This window comes from Scyliorhinus torazame, chromosome 1 (genome assembly GCF_047496885.1).
Source record: "Scyliorhinus torazame isolate Kashiwa2021f chromosome 1, sScyTor2.1, whole genome shotgun sequence".
In the NCBI taxonomy this organism is placed as follows: domain Eukaryota; kingdom Metazoa; phylum Chordata; class Chondrichthyes; order Carcharhiniformes; family Scyliorhinidae; genus Scyliorhinus; species Scyliorhinus torazame.
This window is the reverse complement of record NC_092707.1, coordinates 175,409,094-175,434,251: the sequence shown is the minus strand read 5'-3', so window position 1 is coordinate 175,434,251 and position 25,158 is coordinate 175,409,094. Positions and strand designations below refer to the sequence as shown.

General features: G+C 47.4%; 1 protein-coding gene across 28 annotated transcripts in view; it reads left to right on the top strand.

The window, feature by feature from the left end:
* The window catches only part of macf1a (microtubule actin crosslinking factor 1a), a 999,246-nt gene that overhangs the window by 556,634 nt on the left and 417,454 nt on the right, over positions 1–25,158 (top strand). For all 28 annotated transcript variants that reach the window (XM_072501197.1, XM_072501201.1, XM_072501190.1 and 25 more), the window contains exons 11-15: positions 1,768–1,895; positions 12,237–12,330; positions 13,194–13,348; positions 15,902–16,181; positions 17,613–17,741. In XM_072501197.1, coding sequence (XP_072357298.1) covers positions 1,768–1,895; positions 12,237–12,330; positions 13,194–13,348; positions 15,902–16,181; positions 17,613–17,741 — 786 coding nt within the window. The remainder of the gene's footprint in view (positions 1–1,767; positions 1,896–12,236; positions 12,331–13,193; positions 13,349–15,901; positions 16,182–17,612; positions 17,742–25,158) is intronic.

Here is a 25,158-nt window from a genome sequence, read left to right as displayed (position 1 = left end):
AATGGTCAATTCTGTCTGAAAACAAAAAGGTAAGATCTAAACTGGCACTTGGTTGGGGTGGCGTGGGCACGGAGGATGGAAACTCAAAATGGAGGACAATGTTCATGGTCTGAAGTTGTTGAATTCCGTGTTGAGTGCAGAAGACAATAGACAAGATATTATTTGAATGGGTGTAAATTGAAAGAGGTGAATACGCAGCAAGACCTTGGTGTCCTTGTGCATCAGTTGCTGAAAGTAAGCGCGCAAGTACAGCAGGCAGTAAAGAAGATAGACTAATGGTATGTTGGCCTTCATAGAATCATAGAAACCCTACAGGGCAGAAGGTGACCAAACGAGTCTGCACCAACCCTCTGAAAGAGCACCAAACCCAGGTCCACTCCCCTGTAACCGGACCTAACCTTGGATATTAAGAAACACTCGAAAGACTGACTGGCCTACTGCTATTTTCTGTGTATGCTTCTATGTATAAGGTGTTAAGAACCCCACTGATATTAATGCGAGGGTATTCCAAAACCCAGAAGGGTAACTTGGAACCCCAGTTCTTTTGGTGTGTACTTTCAATTTGGTACACTGTGAGAAAAGATATGCAGACCAGGGAGGGATAGTCCAGTCATTGTGTGATCAATTAATAAAGAATATTAATTTAAAGAGAAAAAGCATGCGCTTAAAAGGACTATAATACACAACACTTAATTCCATTCATGGCTATACACAGTATTGCATGAAGTTACCCCTCAGGTCCCAACTACCTATGATTCCTAAACTCTTGACCCTTGTTCCCAAGCAATATCTAGTATTATATAACACCATACGCTAAATTCAACCGATAATTACCATGTACAGGCTATTTTGCAGCGTTTGGGGAAAACTTTTTTCAGTGAAGGCAATAACTTGTTTTCGGGGGACTGGTTCTGCAGCTGGCTGTGGCTGTAATGGTAGTTGCTACTGTGCCCTTCTCCAGTTATTGTGCTATGGATATACAATATGGGACCAGCACGGTAGCACAGTTACTTCACACTCCAGGGTCCCAGGTTTGATTCCCAGCTTGGGTCTCTGTGCAGAGTCTGCACGTTCTCCCTGTGTTTGAGTGGGTTTCTTCCGGTTTCCTCCCACAGTCCCAAAGGTGTGCAGGTTAGGTGGATTGGCCATGATGAATTTGCCCTTAAGTGTCCCAAAAGGTTAGGTGGGGTTGCTGGGTTACAGGGAGAGGGTGGAGGTGTGGGCTTAAGTGGGGTGCTCTTTCCAAGGGCCGGTGCAGATGCGATGGGCAGAATGGCCTCCTCCTGCACTGTCAATTTGATTCTATGATCATCCTTTCCCTTTGATGTTACCCACCTGTGGATCTGGCATTTGGCATATACATGTCAATTTTTTTTATCTTTCCATTTTGAAGTTACCTCAACTATACTCCATTCCCCCCCAGTCACATAGGTAAGCACTTCTCTCACTAATATGCTAATTCACATTACAAATTCTCTTCAGACAGCTGCCCTTATTAACTTTTTTTTATTTTATTGTAGCCCATTTTCATTTTTTAATCTTAATTTTCCCTAATTCTTACAAAGGGGCTGTTACACCAGCCTGTGCTGGGCTTCACTGGAATATTGCAGGAGGCTGAGGACAGAAATGTGAGCATGAGAATTGAATTTGCAAGTGACTGGAAGGTTGGAGTCATGCACAAAATGGATAGGGCTATGTAATCGGAAACTTGTAGTGTTGGGAATATTTTTTTAAATTAAGCGGCGCTGCCTGTTTCATTTCCCACAGGTTTGGATAGAGTTTGGTCGAATTTTGCTTCCCCAAGGATACCACCCGAATGATGTAGAAGAAGAATGGGGAAAACTGATCATTGAAATGTTAGAGCGAGAGAAGGCTCTCAGACCTGCAGTAGAAAGGTCAGTTTGTGTATTCTTATAATGCTTTCAGTTTTGCAAGCAAATGCATCTGCTGTTGAAGTGGAATCTCTATACATGCCCTGCAGAAAACCAATATGAATATTTAAATGTTCCATTTTTATCATTATTATTACTTTTTTTGAACAGCATTTATGAGCCTTAGAACAATCATTCAATCTTCCCTTTAGGTAAAAACTCTTAAGTATTGGCAATTCTACTCATTGGTAGACATTTAGAGAATAGCATTATTTATACTGCATATTCTCAGTAAGCAATTCAGTTGATGAAATTAATTATTTTCACATGTGCAAGACACAAACAATCAGGACAGAATAAATGTGGTAAAAATACCTGGGTTGATACAGCAGCAAACTGGGATCTTGTCAACTTTGGATTGCTTCCATATTGGTTTAAAAAATAATATTGAACCACACCTACAGGTGGGTTTACACTACGCCAGAGTGGTTTTGGAAGGATTTAAGTAACCCAAGTCTGTCTCTTTGGATCCTTTAGTTATGCCAGTGTCAGTGAGACATTAGGCACTGGCAATTATACGTTTTGAATACTCTTCTTGTATTGAATGGTGGAGCAGGCTCGAAGGGCTGAATTTCCTACTCCTGCCCCAGTTCTTATGTAAATAAAATGAGCTGACTTTAATATCTATTTCTCTATTTGGATCATTTAACTCTTTGGGAAATAATAAAACTAATGATCCGTATGGTAAGTTTGCTGTTTATAGCTTCATGTTTCCTCTTCGCCCAAAATGGACTGAATTGGCCAAGTTAACCAATTGAGTTGGCAGAAATGTTGGCAGCATGGTTCCCACTCTAGTGATGGTGTAAAGCTGCATAGCTCTCACAAAGCAGATAAAAGTAAATTAAAACTTAAAATGATGGGTGACGGGGATGAGCTGAGCGGATGCACAGAAGGTGGCTCATCTCCTAGGAAATCGAATTTAGGCACTTTTAACCGAAAAGAGCCTGCCAGAATCGAGGAAAAAAAGCATTCTCTCACCACCCTCTTCAACCTACAAACAAAATATAAACCGAGGAAGTTCCTCACCAGAGAGCTAAAGGAGCTCAATGAGGACATAAGACTTGGAATCCAGGCAGCAATCGAAGTCACGGTCATGGAAACGTTGGCCACCATGTAGGTGGCCTTCGACAAAGCGGAGAGGTGACTAGAGGCCAAGGGGAGCACAATCAAGGAGCTGGAAAAGACCTCCACAGACCAGAGCCATCGGATCGTCGCCCTAGAGATGGCAAGGTTGGTGGTGGCCCAGGGGAATCTTTAGGGGAAGGTAGAAGATGAAGAGAACCAGTCAGGGCACCAGAAGCTAAGAATGGTGGTTCTGCCGAAGGGAACCGAAGACCGGAACCCCATGGACTATGTGGCTGGGAAACCTGGTGGCAAGGGACAGGTTCCCCAACCCACCAGAAATGGGGTTTAAAAGTCGCTCTGGCTAAAACCCAGGACCAAGGAACAGCTGAGGGCAATAATTGTGATGGTGTACCATACCTATACCAAGACCGGGAAATAATTCTGCAATTGGCCAGGCAGATGAGAACCTGCAGCTGGGAAGGATACCAGATACAAATCTACCAGAATTTGGGACAGACCTGACCATGCGCCAGGCCGAATTCTACAGAGCAAAGGCGGCCCAGTTCAAAAGTGGGGTGCAGTTTGTGATACTCTACCCAGCCAAGCTATGGGTAACTTTCCAGGGCAAGGGGCACTATTTTATGGCGCCTGTAGACGCGGACAAGTTCGTCCAAAAGAACGGCTGGGAAGGCAGCAGCAGAAACAAAGGTGAAGCTGTCACACTGGGACTGTACCGCCTCGTTCTGAAGCCAAAAAGTAAGGATTAGAAAAGAGTGAGCAACACAGTAAAGCAAAGGAAAAAAGGAGGAAGAGATAAGTAATAGAAAAACAGCGGGCGAAGGAGAGGCTCAGACCGACCGTGGGAGGGCGGGCACTAAACTAGCGGGATAGTTAACGCCAGGACGTATGAGGGGGGGGGCCACGATGCATCTCCCGTGTGAGAGAGAGAGTCTGATGATTGGATGGGGGGGGGTAAGGTGCAGAACCATAGGGAGAACAAAGGGACGGGGGGGGGGGGGGTAGAAGGGCTCTAGGCTGGCTACAACAGGCCACACATGGCAACAGGGAACAAAATGGTGCCGCAAGCAGCCACTCTGGAGGGTGCCTAAACAAAGGGAAACCCTGGAGTGCGGGGGGCACATCCACAAGGTAAATAAGGTTGATCCTGTGGGCGGGGGGGGGGAACAGAAATCCCCCACCAGAATAGTCACCTGGAGCGTCTGAAGACTTAACGGCCCAGTTAAAAGATCCAGAGTCTTCACCCACCTGAAAAGTATGAAAGCCGACATAGTCTTCCTCCAAGAGACACACCTGAGGGAGAAGGACCGACTGTGGGTAAGAAAGGGCTGGGTGGTACAGAACTACCATTCTTGCTACGAGATGAGAGCTAGGAGGTGACCATAGTGCTCAGTAGGAGGATGGTGTTTACGGTGGCGTGGTGGTTACAGGCCCAGGGGGACAGTACATCATAGTCAGTGGTGACCTGGATGGAGCACCAGTGGTCCTCATTAACGTGTACATGCCCAACTGGGAAGACAGAGTTTATAAAGATGATCACGGCGGAAATCCCCAACATAGAGACACACCGACCCATCATGAGAGCCGGGGGGGGGGGGGGGGGAGGGGGGGGGGGGAATTAACTGTGTACAGAACCCATGGGCAGACAGGACAAACCCCCAAACAGGGATGACCCTCTGAACACGGAGATAAAGCCAGCCGCCTGCTGTCTCAGCAGCTGAGGAAGCAGGCAACCATGAGGGAAATACCACACATTATGGACAACAATGGCAGACTGATAGCAGAACCAGAAAAGGTCAACGATACGTTCGAGGCCTTCTACCAAGAGCTGTACATCTCCGAGCCCCCGAAGGGGGCTTGAAGATGAGGCAGTACCATGATGGACTGGACCTGCCAGTCGTGGGAGAGGTTGGAAAACGGGGGCTGGAAGCACCATTAAATCTGGGAGAAGTCATGCAGAGCATCAACTCCATGCAGGCAGGGAAGGCGCCGGGACCAGATGGATACCGGCGGAATTCTATAAAATAAATGTGCGACGGCACTGGCCCTGCACCTGCAGGAGATGTTTACATTCTCACCAGCGAGGGGCACATTGCCACCAACACTAACACTAGCCTCTACCTCTTTGATACACAAGAAAGACAAAGATCTGACAGAGTGATGGTCCTTCAGATCCTTCTCGTTGCTCAGTGTAAACACGAAAATACTGGCCAAAATCCTAGCCAGGTGAATGTAGAACTGTCTCCCGGAGATGGCCGCAGAGGACCAGACAGGCTTTGTTTAGGGTATGCAGCTAACATCGAACATCAGGCGCCTGCTAAACGTGATAGTTACTCCATCCTGGGAGAGAGTACCAGAGGTGATCATCTCCCTGGATGCAGAAAAGGCCTTCGACAGAGTCAATTGGAAGTACCTCAGGTACTGGAGCGGTTTGGGCTCAGAGCAGGATTCACGGCATGGGTGAAACTTCTATACAACGCTCCCATGACGAGTGTGCAGACTAATACCACTCGCTCCAAACACTTCCAGCTGCACAGAGGCACAGGGCAAGGATGCCGCTGTCCCTGCTTCTATTCGCCCTGGCAATCAAGCCACTAGCGATCGCACTCGAGCAGCGAAAAACTGGAAAGGGATCCGAAGCGGAGATCGAGACCACATAGTCTCACTCTGTGCGGATGACCTGGTCCTCTACGTCGCAGACCCCCAAAGCAGCATGGAAGGGGATCATTGCGCTCCCGAAAGAGTTTGGAGTCTTCTCGGGCTACAAACTCAAACTGAGCAAAAGTGATATCTTCCTGGTGAAGTCGCAAGGGAGAGGGCAGTGCTGGAGGGACTCCCGTTTTAAAAAAAATCCAAAACAAATTCCGCTACTGGGGATTCAAATTGCCCACTATTGGACACAGATCCACAAATGGAATCTGGCAAGTCTGGTGGAGGAAGTAAAGAAGGACCTGTAGAGGTGGAAAATTTCCCACTCTCCCTGGCAGGGAAGGTGCAGATGATCAAGATAAACGTACTGCCCAGGTTCCTCTTTCTGTTCACATCCATATTGTTCTACATCCCCAAGGCCTTTAGCGCAGGGGACCTATACAGGCAAATGTTGAGAAAGGCACACTCCCCACTGGATGAGACGAGAAAGGGGTTGAAATAGGGTGGGGATTCTAGAACGAAGTTCTGAACAGGGTCAACTCCATCTTCACCTGTGGAAGGCTAAGCCTAATGCAGCTAAAGGTGGTACACAGAGCGCACCTAACCAGAACCCGAAGGAGCAGGTTCCTGGAGGCAGAGGACAAATGTGAACGGTGCCAGGGAGTTCCGGCCAACCACACCCAAATGTTCTGGGCATGCCCCAGACTTGTCAGGTTTTGGAATGCGATGTCCGAGGTTGTGGCAGTGAGGGTGGGACCATGCCCAAAAGTAGCAGTCTTCAGGGTATCAGACCAGCCAGAACTCTTCATGGGAGGGGGGCCGATGCCCTAGTCTTTGCCGACCTAATCTCTCGCCAAAGAACCCTGCTCGGCTGCCAATCAGCACTATCCAAAGCTGCAGATTTGCTGACCAACCCGTCAGAATTTCTCCAACTGGAGAAAATCAAATTCGCTATCCGGGGGTCGGAAGAGGGCTTCCACAAGACATTGAGGCCATTCACCAACTTGTTACAGAACCTGTTTGTCGCCAACAGCCAATAGAGCAAAGAGGAGAAGAGACCCACAGGAAGGCCACCGGCACCAACTAAGGGGAGGAAGGAGGGAGCGAATGGGTGCTGACCACACCCTGTGCAGGGAGCACCCCTCCCCCCCCCCCCCCCCCCTCCCCCAGAAAAGACTTGTAAATACGTGCAGTAGACTAGGAGTGATGTATCACTATGTAATTTATGTGTCACCTTGCTATATATGAAATTGAAAATCCCAATAAAAACATTTTTTTAAAAACTTAAAATAATATACTAAAGCAACTTATTCACAAACTAGATATCAAACCAAAAGGTTCAGTTATAGGACTGACAACAGATGATGTTCATGTAGGAAAGTATGGGAAGGACTGATTGACATTTAAATAAATGTGAAACATTGGAGCATGCTCAGAAGACATATAAAAAATAAATAATCTTTGTTAATGTCACAAGTAGGCTTACATTAATACTGCAATGAGGTTACTGTGAAAATCGCCTAGTCGTCACACTCTGCTAATCTTGGTAAATTGCAAGTGGCCAATGGGCAATAAAAATGAAATTGTAGGACTAGTTGAGACAAAAAATACATTGGTATAATTGACCATTTTGATCCACTTCAATTCATTTATGAATATGATGAGGAAATGTAGCTATTTTTAAGTGATAAAGTAAATCTTCACATAATTTGCAATTTTGGATACAGTGGACAGCTCAGCACTGAAAATGTGTTGCATCCAATGAATTGAATCACCATAGACAAATGCAGCAACACAGCCAAATGTTACAAACAGTAAATGTATTGGATGGTCAATTCATCTGTTTTTTGGTGATTGTGATTAAGGGAAGAAAGATAGCCAGGGCATTGGGAGGAATTCCATGCACCTCCTCGAGTAGTATCTTGAGCGCTTTTGCATTTGCCTGAATAGTAGATGGAGCTTTGTTCAATGACTCTTCTGAACGCTAACTTGTTACTATGCTGCCACTTTCAACACTTCACTGAAGTAACAGCCCACAGTATGTGGTTCTGAAGTCAAGCTTGAACTCTCAACCCTCTGACTTGGAGGCAAAGTGCATGAACTGAGCCACAATCAAGGGTCAAAAAATGCAACCTTGCTGATATTGTCCACATCCAAAGTACAATTTGAAGAAAGACCTTCAATTCTATGTAACACTGTTTCTAATGTTAGTTTCAGAACAAATAATTTGATTTTAGTCCAAGGAAGCCTTGGTGCAGGCATATATTTATATATATTTTTTGAGGAAAATGCTTGTTTCTATTATCTCAGTGTGCTTAAGTAAAAATATTTTTTCCACATTAAATAAAGGTTGTTTCTGGTTTCCAGTCCTCAAGAGGAATATGGTGATCTGTCCTTTACAATGCAGTGATCAAATATCATCTGTTATTTCATGACTATTTTGTTGTCAGTTAGTCTTTCCTATTGCTCAACAGAGAGTCGGAATTTGCATTTAATCGCATACTGTAATTGTTAATGCTGAAAAGAATTGAAATCAATTCTTCTATTTGTATTTTTTTTATTTTCCAATTTATTTCAGTGCATTAGAGACAGAATCTGGTCTCTTCAGCAAATGTTCAATTTGGACACTATCAAGAGAGGATAATTGATACATTTTATGACTTCTAACTGTTACAGATCATAGAAAATTACTGTTACAGATCACAGAAAATTAATCTATAATAATACACTCAAATTTCATAAGATGAGAATTGACTTTAACTGTGTTATACCAAAGTCAAGTGACACTGAGAATAAATCTCCTTAAAAAGATAAACAGCAAATGTGGCCATGCTACAAGAGACTCACCTGAGGGTGGGGGACCAGATTAGGCTGAGGAAGGGGTGGGTTGGGCAAGTGTTTCATTCAGGGTTGAATTTTAAAACTAAGTTGGTTGCGATTTTAGTCAATAAGCGGGTGGCATTTTGAGATGGGGAATATAGTGGCTGACTCTGGGGGAAGGTATGTTATGGTAAGTGGGAAACTGGACGGGATGCCGGTGGTGTTGGTAAACATCTATGCCCCAAACTGGGACAATGTGGAATTTGAAACGGGTGCAGGGGAGGATTCCTAACCTGGACTCTCATCGACTGACTATGGGGGGGTGGGACTTTAATAAAGTCCTGGATCCGAGACTGGACTGGTCGAGCTAGAGATTGGGTAGGGTGTCGGCTACAGCTAAGGAGCTTCGAGGGTTCATGGAGCACATGGAAGGGTTGTTCCGTGGAGATTTGGGAGGCCGAGGGCAAACAAATTTACGCTTTACTCCCATGTGCACAAGGTGTACTCCCGAATAGAATTCTTCGTTGTTGGCAGAGATGGTGGATGTCGAGTACTTGACAATAGTGGTGTCGGACCATGCCCCGCACTGGGTGAACCCAAGAGTGAGCAAAGGGGGGCCCAGTGCCCGCAGTGGAGGCTGGACGTGGGACTGTTGGCGGAGGAAGAGGTGTGTGTGCGGGTGAGGAAGGCCAACTGGGGGTATGTTGAGATTAATGATACGGGGGAGGTGTCGGTAGGTACGGTTTGGGAGGCACTGAAGGCAGTGATCAAGGGGGAGTTTATCTTGGTTTGGGCGCGTAGGGAGAAGGCCAAGCGGGTGGAGATAGAAAGGCTTGTGGACGAAATCCTGCAGGTGGACAGGAGATATGCAGAGGCCCTGGAGGAAGAGCTGCTAAAGGAACCCCAGAGGTTGCAAATGGAATTCGGGTTGTCCACGTGTGAGGCGGTAGGGCAGTTGAGAAGGGTGAGAGGGGCGATATATGAGTATGGGGAGAAAGCGAGCAGGATGTCAGCGCACCAGTTGAAGCAAGAGAGAGATTGGGAAAGTGAAGGACAGAGGTGGGAATACGGAATTGTATGAGTCGGAACCCCCAGCCGGGGAACAGGGGATGAGGTGGTTTCTGGGAGGGTTGGAGTTCCCAAAGGTTGAGGAGGAGCTGGTGGAGGGCCTAGGGGTCCCAATTGGGCTTGTGGAAGTAGTAGAGGGGCTGGAGGCGATGCAATCGGGTAAGGCCCCGGGACCGGGTGAGTACCCGGTGAAATTTTCCAAGAAGTTCTCAGGGGTGTTGGGGCCGCTGTTGGTAAGGGCTTTCAATGAGGCAAAGGAGCTGGGAGTGTCCCCCCTGACGTTGTCACAGGCATCGATCTCCCTCATTCAAAAGCGGGATAAGGACCCGGAAAACTGTGGGTCATACAGACCGATCTCACTGTTAAATGTGGATGCCAAACTACTGCCGAAGATCCTGGCCACAAGGATCGAAGATTGTGTCCCAGGGGTAATAGGGGAGGACCAGACGGGGTTCGTTAAGGGGCGACATTTGGCAACCAACATTAAGAAGTTGCTTAATGTAATTATGATGCTTTCAGAGGGGTGCGAGATTGAGGTAGTGGTGACCATGGTCGCAGAGAAGACCTTTGATTGGGTGGAGTGGGAATACTTATGGGAGGTCCTGGGGAGGTTTAGGGATTTGTGGACTGGGTCAGGTTGCTATACCAGGCACCGGTGGTGGGTGTGTGAACGAATCAGATGAGATCAGACTATTTCAGGTTTGCCTTGGCTATAGAGCGTTGAGAGTCGGGAGAGGGTGGAGCACAGGGTCTCCTTTACGCGGACAATCTACTTTTGTACATATCGGACCCACTTGGGGGGATTATAGGAATAGTGGAGGAATTTGGGCAATTCTCGGGATACAAATTGAATATGGGTTAGAGTGAGGTCTTTGCGATCCAGACGAGGGGGCAGGTGAAGAGATTGGGTGAGATGCCGTTCAAGGTGATGGGAGGGAGCTTTTGACATTTGGGTATCCAGGTGGCGCGGGAGTGGGAGCAGCTGCATAAACTGAATTTGGGTCGGTTGGTAGAACAGATGAGGGGGGGGGGGGACTTGTGGAGGTGGGATGCGCTCCCGTTGTCATTGGCGGGGCGGGTTCAGACGGTTAAAATGACGGTCCTCCCGAGGTTTATTTTTTATTTTTAGAGCCTTCCAAATTTTATTCCCAAGGCGTTAATGCAGTGGTCACAGATTTGTTTGTGTGGGGAAAACCCCACGGATGAACAAGGTGGTGCGGTGTAGGGGGAGGGGGAGAGGGTGGCTGGCTCTTCCGAATTTCATGAATTACTACTGGGCGACGAATATTGCGCTGATTAGGAAGTGAGTAGTGGGGGAAGGGTCGGTATGGGAGCGGGTGGAGGTGGCCTCATGTAGGGCACAAGTTTAGGGGCACTGTTAACAGCACCCCTGCCGTTCTTGCCAGCTTGGTACTTGACAAGCCCGGTAGTAGTGGCAGCCCTGAGGGTGTGCGGACAGTGGAGGCAGCACATGGGGTTGGAGAGGGTGTGATTGTGGGCACCGGTATGTGATAACCACTGGTTCGCACCGGGGGTTGGGGGGGCTGGATGTGAGGTTTCGGAGGTGGCAGCGGGCAGGGGTTGAGAAATTCTTGGATCTGTTTATTGATGAGGCTTTCCCGAGCTTGAAGGAGCTGGAGGAGTTTGAGTTGCCAGGTGGGAATGGGTTTCGGTATCGACAAGTGAGGGATTTTGTGCGGAGGCAGGTTTCAACCTTCCCGCACCTGGGACTGCAGGACAAGGTGGTGTCGAGAACAGGAGTAGGAGAGGGGAAGGTCTCCAAGATCCATAACGAACTGATGGAGCGGGAGGGAGCCCCGATAGGGGAGGTGAAGAGACTGTGGGAAGAAGAGCTGGAGGGGGGGAGGGGGCAGTTGGAGGTCGGATTATGGGAGGAGGCCCTGAAGCGATTTAATGCATCCTCATCGTGCACCAGGCGCAACATTATACATTTTAAGGTGGTCCCCAGGGCACACATGACTGTGGCCTGGATGAGCAGATTCTTTGAGGGAGTGGAGGATAGGTGTGCGTGGGGTCCTGCGAACCATGTCCATATGTTTTCAGCATGTCCAAGGCTGAGGGGCTTTTGGCAGGGGTTTGCTGACGTCATGTCAAAGATCTTAAAAGTGAGGCTGGTGCCGAGTCCAGAGGTGGCAATCTTTGGTGTGTCGGAAGATCCGGGAGCCCAGGGGGTGAGAGGGGCCGATGTCCTGGCCTTTGCCTCCTTGGTGGACAGGAAGGGACTCGGAGCCCCCGAAGTCGGGGGTACGGGTTAGCGACATGGCGGGGTTTCTCCGACTCGAGTAAATTAAATTTGCCTTGAGAGGTTTGCTCGGAGATGGCAGCCGTTCATCGACTTCTTCGAGAAAAATTAAGCTTTCGGGTGGGGGGGTGGAAGGGGGAGGCATGGGATAGACTAGTAAGGACAGGAGAACCAACTTGGGGGCACTGTTTATGTAAGCCATGTTGGCTGGGGTCTGGGCTCAGGTGATGTGTTGGGTATATTGTTGTGTTTTTGTTTTCGTCACAATTTGATGTTAAAAATAGTTAAAATTATAAATGCTTCAATAAAATATTTTTTTTAAAAAAAAGATAAACAGACTCTTGGTTGCTGAAGCCCATCTCTAGAAAGTCTCCTGTTTAACATTAAATTAATTTCTCCTCTTTTACATTATACTCCTTTAGGCTGGAACTGCTGCTGCAGATTGCCAACAAAATCCAAAATGGAGCTTTAAACTGTGAGGAAAAATTAACACTGGCCAAAAACACCCTGCAAGCAGTAAGTAGAGATGAACAATACAGAGCTGGTTTCTAGTATGCCTGTGCAGTGAGGATAGATCAATTATATATCATAATAAAAGTAAGGGCAGCATGGTGGCGCAGTGGTTCGCACTGGTGCCTCACGCAGCTGAGGACCCAGGTTCGATCTTGGCCCTGGGTCACTGTCTGTGTGGAGTTTGCACGTTCTCCCCGTGTCCGTGGGTCTCGCCCACACAACCCAAAAAGATGTGCAGGTTAGGTGGATTGGCCACGCTAAATTACCCCTGAATTGGAAAAAATAATTGGGTATTCTAAATTTATTTTTAAAAATAATAATAAAAACAAAAATACTGGAAATACCTGGCAGTACCTGTGGAGGGTGAAACAATTATCATTTCAGGTCTGTGATGTTTCATCAGAACTAGAAAATGTTAGAAATGTAGTAGATTTTGAGCAAGTGAAAAGGAGAGAGGTGGGATGAATCCAGAAGGCCGTACAGTGCTCAGTTGAAAAATAGTGCTGCTCCTCAGACTTGTGTTGTGCTTCATTTGAACACTGTAGCAGGTCAAGGACAGGAAGGTCAAAGTGGAAGCATAGTTTTAAATTGAAATGGTAGACTGAATGGTGTGTTCTGTAAAATGTTCACCAGTTTGAGTTTGCTCCCCCAAATATGCATGCAACCACATCATGAGCAGCAAAAGAAGATAGATTAATATTTGTTCGGGTCATGAACATGCACATTGGTCTGAATGGATTAAGTCATTATCTTCCAATCATTTCACTAATGACTAAGCTTCCCCAAATCAACATCCATCTAGTAAATCACGTTGAAAATGCATTGACTTAATTGAATTTAGTATATTTCAAACTTATTTTTCCTAGGATGCTGCTCATTTAGAGTCAGGCCAGCAGGTTCAGTATGAAACTGAGGTGGTTATGTACTTGGAGGAGTGTGAGCGGTTAATACGACAACTGCAAATTGATGCACAGATTCTCCGAGATGAGAAGTATTATCAGGTAGAACAGATTATTATGAGGTAAGTTTCCCCATCCATTTATTTGCAATGACACACTTTTTTGCATTGATACACATGCAACCCCATCTATTTGCAGAACATAAATTGAAATTGTTGCATATTGAATTCCTTATGTGCACATCCGAAATACATTTTCACTGAAAAACTAAATCATACCACCGATCCATGTTTTTCAGTAATAAATGCAATTGTGACTTGTGATATTGAGTATTTGTTATTTATTTAAGCAATGCTATTACAATCCAGTAAACTAGTAAATTTATTATTTTTTGCATTATTGCTATTTTGTATTGCTACCAGGGCAAGTCAAAGGCTCGGAATCCTATAGGGAGTAACTCGCCTCCTGACCGCCCGAAGCCTGTCCACCATCTATAAGACTCCAGTCAGGAGTGTAATGGAATACTCTCCACTTGCCTGGATGAGTACAGCTCCAACAACACTCAAGAAGCTCAACATCATCCAGGACAAAGCAGTCTGCTTGATTGCTACCCTTCCCCAAAATTGAAACCTCCCGCCACTGACCAGCAGTGGCAGCCTTGTGTACCGTCTACAAGATGCACTGCAGTAACTCATCAAGGTTCCTTAGACAGCACCTTCCAAACCCACAACCACGACCATCTAGAAGGACAAGAGCAGCAGATACTTGGGAACCCCACCACCTGGGGTTCCCCTCCAAGTCACTGATCACCCTGACTTGGAAATTTTTCGCTGCTCCTTCACCTGTCACTGGGGCAACATCCTGGAACTCCCTCCCTAACAGCACAGTGGGTGTACCTTCATCTCAAGAACTGCAGCGGTTCAAGAAGGCAACTAACCACCACCTTCTGAAGGGAAACTAGGGATGGGCAATAAATGCTGGCCTTACCAGTGATGCCCACATACCATAAATTAATTTTTTTAAATTGATTTTTGTTGACATAAGCCGAAGTGTTATCATTATAGTATTATTTCCACATTAATGCTTCCACAACCTATCACGATCAAGTGGGTAACCTATGAATTTGCAGTTTGATTAACACTCCAAGTGGTCAGAAAGGTGTCTTTGATGTGGGGTTATGAATACAAATGTTTATTTGTAGGGAATTAAGTACTTGAAAGGTTTTAAATGTATTCAGTGTGCTTTTATCAATAAAATACTTTCAGTCTAGTCCAGATTAATAGATACTTGATTGTATTTCATCTCAGCATGGCTCCTGAGGTCAGCCCATGGTGGACACGAGATGATGTTGCAGGGAGGGTGTAGGGGCATGGTTTGGGGGGTGGGGGTATGGGTTGTCATGAGTTGGCACTTAATAGGATCCATAAAGAACTATGGGGATGGGTAGAAAGGCATAGGTTGGCATTGAGGGTATTAAGGGTCAGGGGTGAGTAGAGTGGCTTAAGTTTACGTGGTGAGTATTAAGGGCTATTGGGATCAGTAGAGGAGAATGAGGTGATGGGTTGTCATGGATGGGGCATGGCGTGTGTGGGGGTTGAGGGGGTAACGAGGGTTTTCAATAACAATTCTTACAAGTGGGACGAAGTCCCAGAGCATTTTAAACTGTGGAGCTCGGCATCTGGGCTGCCTCCATACTGTTGCTGGGGGCAGCGGATTTGACTCCAGTTGGCACCCCACCCGCAAAATAAAAATCATTTGGAACACTTTCTCTTGAGTCAGGTTTGTGGAATCAGGAAATTTATTGACTCTGCGTACCAAACACTGGAGCAAAGGTTTGAGCCTCTGTTTAGTATTGGGTGCTACCATGGTAATATTTTGTAATCATATGTGCAGTATCAATTCCTTTCTACGCTGCTTCAATAAAGTACTTGTTTTCAACCTCAAGTCAGCCTTACTGCCGAATTGTCAATTTATCAGTGCCCCACACCAATGGACCTTGTGGCTTTTTGAATTTGAAAATGTAATGCTAATTTTTGTGATGAAATGTGTGCAGTTATTGTGTGTCTTAACCCAATAGGAACTGAGTAGAGATTTCCCTAAAGTCTCTAACGTAGGGCATTTAGTGTGAGATGAAGCAAGATTGGAGGAGACTCACATGGAGAATAAAAACCGCCTAGACCTAGGTCTGTTTCTGTGCTGTAAAGCCTGCGTGCCAAATGGGGAGCATTATATCCCATAAGTTTCAATTGGATTAAATCCAAACTTAGATTTAGGAGAGAGTGCCAACCCTTTGGGTTCCTGCATATAAGGCTGAACCTAACAGCATAAGATTGAGTCACTCAGTTGACTACTGAGTAGGTTTGCTCCAACAATGTGGTGCCAAAGCCTCAATTGTAGCCATAGTAAAAGACTTCCCCGAAATGTATTTTGTGGCATAGGTACTCAATATTACATTTAAGTTATTCAGGTGGTGGGCTGGAGGACATCAACTTAAAATAGGAAAACATGAAAGATAACTTTTAGCTTCATATTCTGTGTTAAAATTGTTCCAAATATTGCTTTAATATGAAAACCATTGTAAAAATGTTGCCTACTGGATTCGATGTGCCAGTATAAGCTATGTATTTTCATTTGGAAAGAGTTGATTTCTCAGCTTTCTTTCTCTTTATTTGCAGAATTATTAAACTACAAGAAGAACTGGTGACATTGAGGCTTGAATGCACAAACCTGTACAGAAAAGGACATTTCATCTCCTCCACAGAGCATTTGCAATCTTTGAACTTGACTGTCACTGACTTAACAACTGATGTTAGTTCAGGCACTTTGCACATCACCTCCCTCACAGGGTTTAAAAAACCCATGACAAGATCAGAATTGGTTGCAGTCTCTTCAACACAAGATGAAGGAAGCCTGAGATTTGTGTATGAACTTTTGGCGTGGGTCGAGGAAGTACAGGTACTATACATTTTTAAAGTTAAACAGAAGTCAGAGTTCTGCGTTATTCTTGTACAAGCTAAGGATCGCGTGGCTTTCAATTGCTCATAACAAAGATTAGCGATGATCTGTAGATCACAACATTTCCACCAGCAAGATTTTGTCATTCTGATAACAGTGCATTTATTGTCTTTTATTATTATTTTTTCAAATTTAAAGTGCCCAATTCCTTTTTCCCCCAATTACGGGGCAATTTAGCATGGCCAATCCACCTACCTGAACACCTTTGGGTTGTGGGGGGTGAGACTCACGGGGAGAATGCGCAAACCCCGCATGGGCAGTGACCCAGGGCCGGGATTGAACCCGGGACCTTGGCGCCGTGAGGCAGCAGTGCTAACCACTGTGCCACCGTACCGCATTGTCTTTTAATATTATACCATGTTCATGCCATAGCATTATTTGAACAATAACCTTAAAATGCAATCTTTGCTATTGTGCATTTTCCATTTGCCATAAATTCAGATGTCTTCTTCCATGTAAAAATCCATGCTGCACTGCTAAGGATGCAAAAAAAATATGATTCAGTACGTTTCCTGCGTTTACTCTTGAGATTGTAATGGAAAAATGTTGGATCAGATGTTATTTTCCCCATTCTAGATTCTGAGTTAATAATAAGCATTGGACCAGCCCAGTGGAAATCCAAGTCCAGCTCAATGGGAATTCCTGTGGTTGGTGTCAGCAATCTGTGCTATATCGAGTTTTCATTACTGGAAATAGATATCCTCTGAGCTTCACATTAGCATATGTAGTTGTAGCTTTGAAGAATGCAAGGATTTACTTTTTTTTTTAAAGTGTTCTCCCAGTTTTATCTGTTTGTCAATACAACTGTTACAATTAAAAACTTCAAGTGCTGGAAATACTCAGCAGGTCTGACAGTATTTATGGAGAGAAACGGCGTTACTGTTTCAACTCCAATATGACCCTTCCTCAGAGCAGATTATGCTAACCTAGTTCCAGAGAGATACCACCTGTCACCACATTAAGGTGTTTAGGGCTTGGTGTGGCTAAAGTATAGGCTGAATGGTTTTCTGTCAGGTTGTACATTATTGGCAGATTTTCTGATGCACATACATTGTATATGCAGTTAGTTTGGAGAGTTTACAGTTGTTTTTGTATTGGGTTATGTAACTTGCTGCTGCCAACTTTGGTATTGCTAGCCTTTCACAACCAATCTGGGTACTCTAAATCAACCTTGCCAGATTTATGAAGACTAGCAGTCATGAAGACTTATCTTCAAATTGGTGAATCAGATATAGCTGTTTTAGGGTGTCACTGGCTGTATTAAATTCTCATATTGGACAACAATAGCACCAACACAGGTGTTGCACAATATGCAAGCAGCTTTAAAACATTTCCAAGATGGAACTGATGCTTCATGGCTTAATCCTGCAGATAAGACTTGACCAAGCTGAATGGGGCACTGACTTACCGAGTGTGGAGACACAGCTTGATACCCACAAGACAATCCATACTGCAGTGGAAGAACTGGAAAGTAGTCTTAAAGAAGCTAAAATTTATGAAGTAAGTCGTTCTATGTTTATGTGTCTCAGTAATTTAGGCAAATATGTTTCAAAACCATATGATTAAATCAAAACTCTAGGGGTGCGATTCAGTGGACAAGTCTGATTTTGGGCACGTTTGGCGGGGTGTTTTTCAGCAGCTGCAGCGCTGGTGATTTTGGCCTCTGGGAATTTCTCCCTGCTGAGGCTACACTGAGTTGATTTCTTGCTGGAGAGCTGATCGTGCCATCAGGAACGGCTCCTTGCAGATCAGGACGCCATTTTGACCTGCAGCCCTATCTCCCTTTTCCACCCCCACCTTGCCACGGCCATTGGAACCCCCCAACATGGGCACCCGAGTGAGGGCGAGATCCAGATTGCGCCGGGCGGAGAAAGTTGGGTGAATCGCGATGGGCCCAGCGCAGAGTCCAATTTAAGGCTCTTTCTTGATTCACCCGTTGCACCCAGATCCATGCCAAGTGCAACGAGATCGCTAAGTCATGTTCTAGATTGGTCTCATTCGCATTACAAATTTCCACTATTGCCGTCTCCTCAGCAAGCTACTTGACCTGGGGCTGCACAATGGTCCACCTTCAGCAGATGGCTGCTGAAGGATATTGGCCTGCCACTATATTACTGAACAATTTAAACAGTAGAAAAGTCGGGTGGCGATGCTTTCCCCATCTATTCTAAACTGAATCTATTTGTATGTCAGTGATGAAGAGGAGGAACAAGGGGGAGCACGATGGCACAGTGGTTAGCACTGCACCTCACAGTGCCAGAGACCTGGGTTCAATTCCAGCCTTGGATGACCGTGTGGAGTTTGCACATTCTTCCCAGATCTGCGCGAGTTTCACCCCTGTGCTCCGAATTCCTCCCACAGTCCATAGATGTGGAGATTAGGAGGATTGGTCATGCTAAATTGCTCCTTTGTGTCCAAAGGTTTAGGTGGGGTTATGGGAATAGGGCAAGGGAGTGGGTGTTCTTTCGGAGGTTTGGTGCAGACTCGATGGGCAGAATAGACTCCTGCAGTTTGGGGATTCTATGAAATGGTCGAAGAAAATGTGTTAACAGTCAAGTTAAGTATAGCTTATTAACTCTATTTGGAAATTGTTTTTTGCCCCATCAGATATGCTTAGTTAATGTCTAAACTGAGTGCTGATAGATCTTTGTATAAATGATCACCATATATATATTTTCTATTTTACATTTTTAAAAAATAATAGTCTTTATTAGTGTCACCAGTAGGCTTACATTATCACTGCAATATAGTTACTGTGAAAATTCCCTCGGAGGAAACCGGAGCACCCAGAGGAAACCGGGGGTCGGCGAGGAGGGGGGGTGGGAGGAGAGGAGGAGGAGGGGGGCGAGGGGGAAGGAGGGGGAGAGAAGAGGGGAGGGGAGAGAAGAGGGGAGGGGAGAGAAGAGGGGAGGGGGGAGAGAAGAAGAGGGGGGGGGGAGAGAAGAAGAGGGGGGGGGGAGAGAAGAAGAGGGGAGAAGAAGAGGGGAGGGGGAAGAGAAGAAGAGGGGGGAGGAGGAAGGAGAGAAGAGGGGAGGGGGGAGAGGAGAGGAGGGTGGAGAGGAGAGGGGGGGGGGAGAGGACAGGGGGGGGAGGAGGGGGGGGGGGGAGATCGGGTTTTGTGCCCCTCCCCATATTGGGTTGGTTCGGCCTGAGCCCGCCCCCGTTCTGACAGGGATCCTTTGTCCATGCCATGGAGTCCTATCTCTGTGTCCTTGGTCTCGGCTCCCTGTTGTCTATCCTGGCTGTTTCCATCCCTGTCCCTCCCTACCCTCTTTCTCTCTTGCACCCCCCTCCAACCCCCTCTTTCCTCCTCCTTTCTATTCTTTGGTGGCCTAGTGGCCCCTGTGCACCCTCCCCTCCCCTCGCTTTATTGGTTGTTGGCTTCAAACAGATCTTGGAACAAGTGGGTGAATGGCTTCCATGTCTTGTGGAAGCCCTCTTCTAACCCTCAAATGGTATATTTATTTCTCCAGGTGGAGAAATGCCGACAGGTCGGCCAGCCAGTCTGCAGCTTTGTGTGGAGCTGCTGATCGCTAGCTGAGCGGGATTCTGTGGCGTGTGATTAGGGAGGTAAAGGTAAGGGCATTGGCCCCTCTACCCATAAATAGTTCTGGCTGGTCTGATACCCCAAAGACTGCCAGTGCCATTTGCTTGGCTCCACCCCCACAACCTTGGACATTGCTTCCAAGAGGGCTGTCCAGAACCTGACCAGTCTGGGACATGCCCAGAACATCTGGATGTTTGGCTGGGCCTCCCTGGTACTGTACACACTTGTCCTCTACCTCCGAGAAGAAGCTCCTCATTTGGATTCGGGTTAGGTGTGCTCTGTGAGGGTGGTGCAGTGATTAGCACTGCTGCCTCACAGCACTGTAGTCCCATGTTTGATCCCGGCCCTGGGTCACTGTCCGTGTGGAGTTTGCACATTCTGCCTGTGTCTGCATGGCTCTCGCCCCCACAACCCAAAAAATGTGCAAGGTACGTGGATTTGCCACGCTATATTGCCCCTTAATTGGGAAAAAAATAATTGGATACTCCTTGCGCATGTGGAGGTGAAGTTGACCCTGTTCAATGTTTCGCTCCAGAGACCCCACCCTATTTCAATCCATAGTTCTTCCTCCTGTTTTTCCAGTGTCTTGTCCAGTGAGGAGTGTGCCCCTTCTAGCAGTCATCGTACTGGACCCTGCAGCCCCCCCTCCCCCGACCAAATTAACCGCGTCCCATAGTTTCTATAACATTGAATATCATAGCTTCCAAGGGAGGGTATGATGTCGTCTCCTTGCGGAGGAAGGTCTTTACCTGTAGGTGTTGCAGTTCATTCCCTTTGGGTAGTGGAGTTTTTCTGTCAGTTCCTCCAACGTCGCTTGTCTATCCTCTGTATAGAAGTCAGTGTGCCCCGACCTGTCTCCATCTATTAAAGATGGCGCCCATCACGACTGGCACAAACCTGTGGTTGCTGCAGATGGGGCCATAGTGGACATTTCAGTCAGACCAAAGTTCTGTCTCATTTGGTTCCAGGTTCGGAGTGTGGCTACCACACTTGGCTTGTTGAGTGCTTGGCCGGCGGGGATGGGATTGCTGTTGTGGCAAGGGCTCAGAGGGCTATCCCTGTGCAGGAGCTCTCCTCCATCTTCACCCGTTCTGTTTCTGGTTCTTTCACCCATCCCCTCACTCGTTCTGCCTGTGGCTGCCCAGTGGTAGGATTGTAGGTTTGGGAGGGCCAGGCCCCGCATGCTTCTTTTTCTTTAGCTACCCCTCCCTCTTTGGGGTTCATTGGGAAGACTTCACTCTTGCTCAGATTGAGCTTGTAGTCCGAGAAGGATCCAAACTCTCTCAGGAGCTTCATGATCCCATCCATGCTGCTTCGTGGGCCCGAGAAGTAGAGGAGCAGGTCATCTGCATAAAGTCCCTCTCCGGAATCCCTTTCGTTTTTTTCGCTGTTCCAAGGGCGATCGCCAGCTGCTCAATTGCCAGGGCGAATAGGAGTGGGGGCAGTGGGAATCCCTGCCTTTTGTATCTGCAGCTGGAAGTATTTGGAGCTGATGGTGTTTTGTGCACTCGCCAGGGGGCGTTGTACAGGTGTTTCAACCAGGAGGTGAACCCTGTACCCGGTTCAAACCACTATAGTATTCAGTGATGTACTTCCGCTCAACTCTGTTGAAGGTCTTTTCAGCATCCAGGGAGATGATCATCTCTGGTGTTCTCTCCCCGGATGTTGTCATTATCACGTCCAGTGGGTGCCTGATTCTGTTAGTTGTCCACCCTTGATGAAGCCCGTCTGGTCTTCTGCGACCACATCTGGTACGCAGTTCTCCAGTCTGGTTCTTGTTCCGTAGCATGAATGGTACGTCTGTCCCACCCAGCCCTTCCTTACCCGCAGTCGGCCCTTCTCTCTCCAGTGCGTCTCTTGGGGGAAGATGAGGTTGGCTTTCATATTTTCAGGTGTGCGAAGACTCTGGATCTTTTCACTCGGTCGTTAAGTCCCCTAATGTTCCAGGTGACTATCCTGATGTGGGGTTTGTTCTCACTCACTTTTCCTCTACTGTTGTTTCTCCCCCTCTATTTTCCCCCCTTGGTGGTGCTCCCCCATCACCTGGCGCTCTCTCTATGGTGGGAGATGTGACCCCCCCCCCCCAAACCCCTTCGTACCTCCAGGCGCTAGCTTTTCTTCTAGTGTGGTGGCCCGACCCCCTCCTACGCTTGCTGCTTTGGTTCTCTCTCTGGCTTGTTCTCACCCTCTCATGCTTTCCTTTCTGTGAACTAGTTCCCGGTTCAGAACGAGGCGGTACAGTCCCGTGCAAATTGCCATTTAACATTCTCCGTCTCTCTGGTGTCTACTTCATCATAGATAGGATGCAGAGCTGGGCTGAGAAGTGGCAGATGGAGTTTAACCCTGAAAAGGGTGAGGTTGTCCATTTTGGAAGGACAAATATGAATGCGGAATACAGGGTTAACGGTAGGGTTCTTGGCAATGTGGAGGAGCAGAGAGATCTTGGGGTCTATGTTCATACATCTTTGAAAGTTGCCACTCAAGTGGATAGAGCTGTGAAGAAAGCCTATGGTGTGCTAGCGTTCATTAACAGAGGGATTGAATTAAAGAGCCGTGAGGTGGTGATGCAGCTGAACAAAACCTTGGTATGGCCATAGTGTAGTGCGTAGTATAGAGTAGTGTGTGCAGTTCTGGTCGCCTCATTTTAGGAAGGATGTGGAAGCTTTGGAAAAGGTGCAAAGGAGATTTACCAGGATGTTGCCTGGAATGGAGAGTAGGTCTTACGAGGAAAGGTTGAGGGTGCTCGGCCTTTTCTCATTAGAACGGAGAAGGATGAGGGGCGACTTTGATAGAGGTTTATAAGATGATCAGGGGAATAGATAGAGTAGACAGTCGGAGACTTTTTCCCCGGGTGAAACAAACCATTACAAGGGGACATAAATTTAAGGTGAATGGTGGAAGATATAGGGGGGATGTCAGAGGTAGGTTCTTTACCCAGAGAGTAGTGGGGGCATGGAATGCACTGCCTGTGGAAGTAGTTGAGTCGGACACATTAAGGACCTTCAAGCAGCTATTGGACAGGTACATGGATCACGGTAGAATGATATAGTGTCGATTAATTTGTTCTTAAGGGCAGCACGGTAGCATTGTGGATAGCACAATTGCTTCACAGCTCCAGGGTCCCAGGTTCGATTCCGACTTGGGTCACTGTCTGCGGAGTCTGCACATCCTCCCCGTGTATGCGTGGGTTTCCTCCCACAGTCCAAAAATGTGCAGGTTAGGTGGATTGGGCGTGATAAATTGCATTTAGTGTCCAAAATTGCCCTTCGTGTTGGGTGGGGTTGCTGGGTTATGGGGATAGGGTGGAGGTGTTGACCTTGGGTAGGGTGCTCTTTCCAAGAGCCGGTGCAGACTCGATGTGCCGAATGGTCTCCTTCTGCACTGTAAATTCTATGATTAATCTAGGACAAAGGTTTGGCACAACATCGTGGGCCGAAGGGCCTGTTCTGTGCTGTATTTTTCTATGTTCTATCGCTTCTCTCTGCTGTTTTTTCTAGTCTGTTCTTTTGGACGAACCTGTCCGCATGTGCAGGGGCGGTAAAATAATGTTCCCGGCCCTGGTATGTTACCCAAAGTCTGGCTGGATACAGTATCCCAATCTTGATTTTGTTCCTTTTCAGGGCTGACTTTGCTCTATTAAATTCTGCCTGGCACTTTGCCAGGTCTGCCCAATGTCCTGGTGCATCCTGATCCTGTTTTCCTCCCAGCTGGAGGCCTTTGTTTGCCTGGCCCAACTTGGGATTCTTTCCCAGTCCTGGTTCTGGTGTAGCTTGGTGATGATCACTTTCGGCTGCTCCCCAGCCTTGGGTTTTGGCTGGAGCGACCTATGGACTCTGTCGATCTCTGGTGGTTTGGGAGAGCTGTCCCTCCCCACTAGGTTTCCCAGTATCTGGGTCACATAGTCTGTTGGATCCCTGCCCTCGGTTCCTTCTGCCTGGCCCACTATTCTAATGTTTTGGCACCTCGACTGATTCTCCTGGTCCTCCACCTTCCCCTTCAGGTTCCCCTGGGTCGTCACCAACACCTTTATTTCCACCTTCAGGGTGATGATTCGGTCTCTCTGTTCTGTTGAGACTTTTTCCAGTTCTTTAATTCTATTTCCTGGGCTTCAAGTCCCTTTTCCACTTTGTCGAGGACCACATGGTGGCCAGCGCTTCAGACACCACCACCTTGACCGCCGCCTGATTCTCGACTTTTATTTCTTCCTTTAGTTCCTCAGGCCTGTGGAGCTACTGCTTCCCAACATTTCTTCTAGTCTCGTGTTGTTGAGGGTGAGGGGATTTTTTAGTCCGGTTTTTGCGGGCTAATTTTGTTTAATTGTGCCTATTTTTGTGTTCTTTGGAGGAGAGCCACCTTGCGTGCGACTGCTCAGCACATCCCCTTCACTGGAAGTCCTACTTTTTCTATTTTAGGCACAAATACATCAATTGATCAAATTAAACCCATCACCATATTTTTGTTATAATCTATATGTACTATTTCTAAAAACACCATTTTGTTTTACATTGAGTTATCTTGGGCTGGATTCTCTGACCCCCCGCTGGGTTGGAGAATCGCCGGGGGTCAGTGTGAATCCCACCCACGCCGGCCTCCGAATTCTCCCACCCCCCAAAAGTCGCCGCGGCGTCAATCGCGCCGCCCGCCTCGGAGAATGGCGGCGACCAGCGCGACTCGGGGTGATGGGCCGAGTTCCCGCCTGTTTTTGCCGGGTCCCGCCGGCGTAAATCAAGGTAGGTCCCCACATGCGGGACCCAGCTCTGCGGGCGGCCTCCAGGGTCCTTGGTGGGGGGGGGGGGGGGCGCTGGGCGATCTGGCCCCGGGGGGTGCCCCCACTTTGGTCTGGCCCGCGGTCGGCGCCCACCGATCCGTAGGGGGGCCTGTGCCGAGGGGGCACTCTATTCCTACACGCCAACAGTGTAGGCCTCCGCAATGGACGGCGCAAAGGTGAACCCCCCTGCGCATGCGCGGGGATGATGTCAGCAGACGCTGACGCACCCGCGCATGCGCGGACCCGCGCCGGCCAGCGGAGTCCCTTCGGCCCCGGCTGGCGCAGCGCCAAAGGTCTTCCACGCCGGCTGGCGGGGCGCAAACCACTCTGGTGCCGTCCTAGCCCCTGAAGGTGCGGAGGATTTCCCACCTTTGGGGCGACCCGACGCTGGTGTGGTTCCCGCCACTCCATTGCGCCGTTTCTGCCCGCCCTGCCGATTCCCGGAGAATCTCGCCCCTTGTCTGCGAAGTTAAAAATGGACATTTTATTTTGTGTTGTGTAGTTTTTTTTCAAACAAGGCCTGCCCATGGCAGGCATTATTTCCTAGCCCAGATTGTATGCAGGTAAACATGCTAATGGGACAAAACAAAGGAATAAGTAAG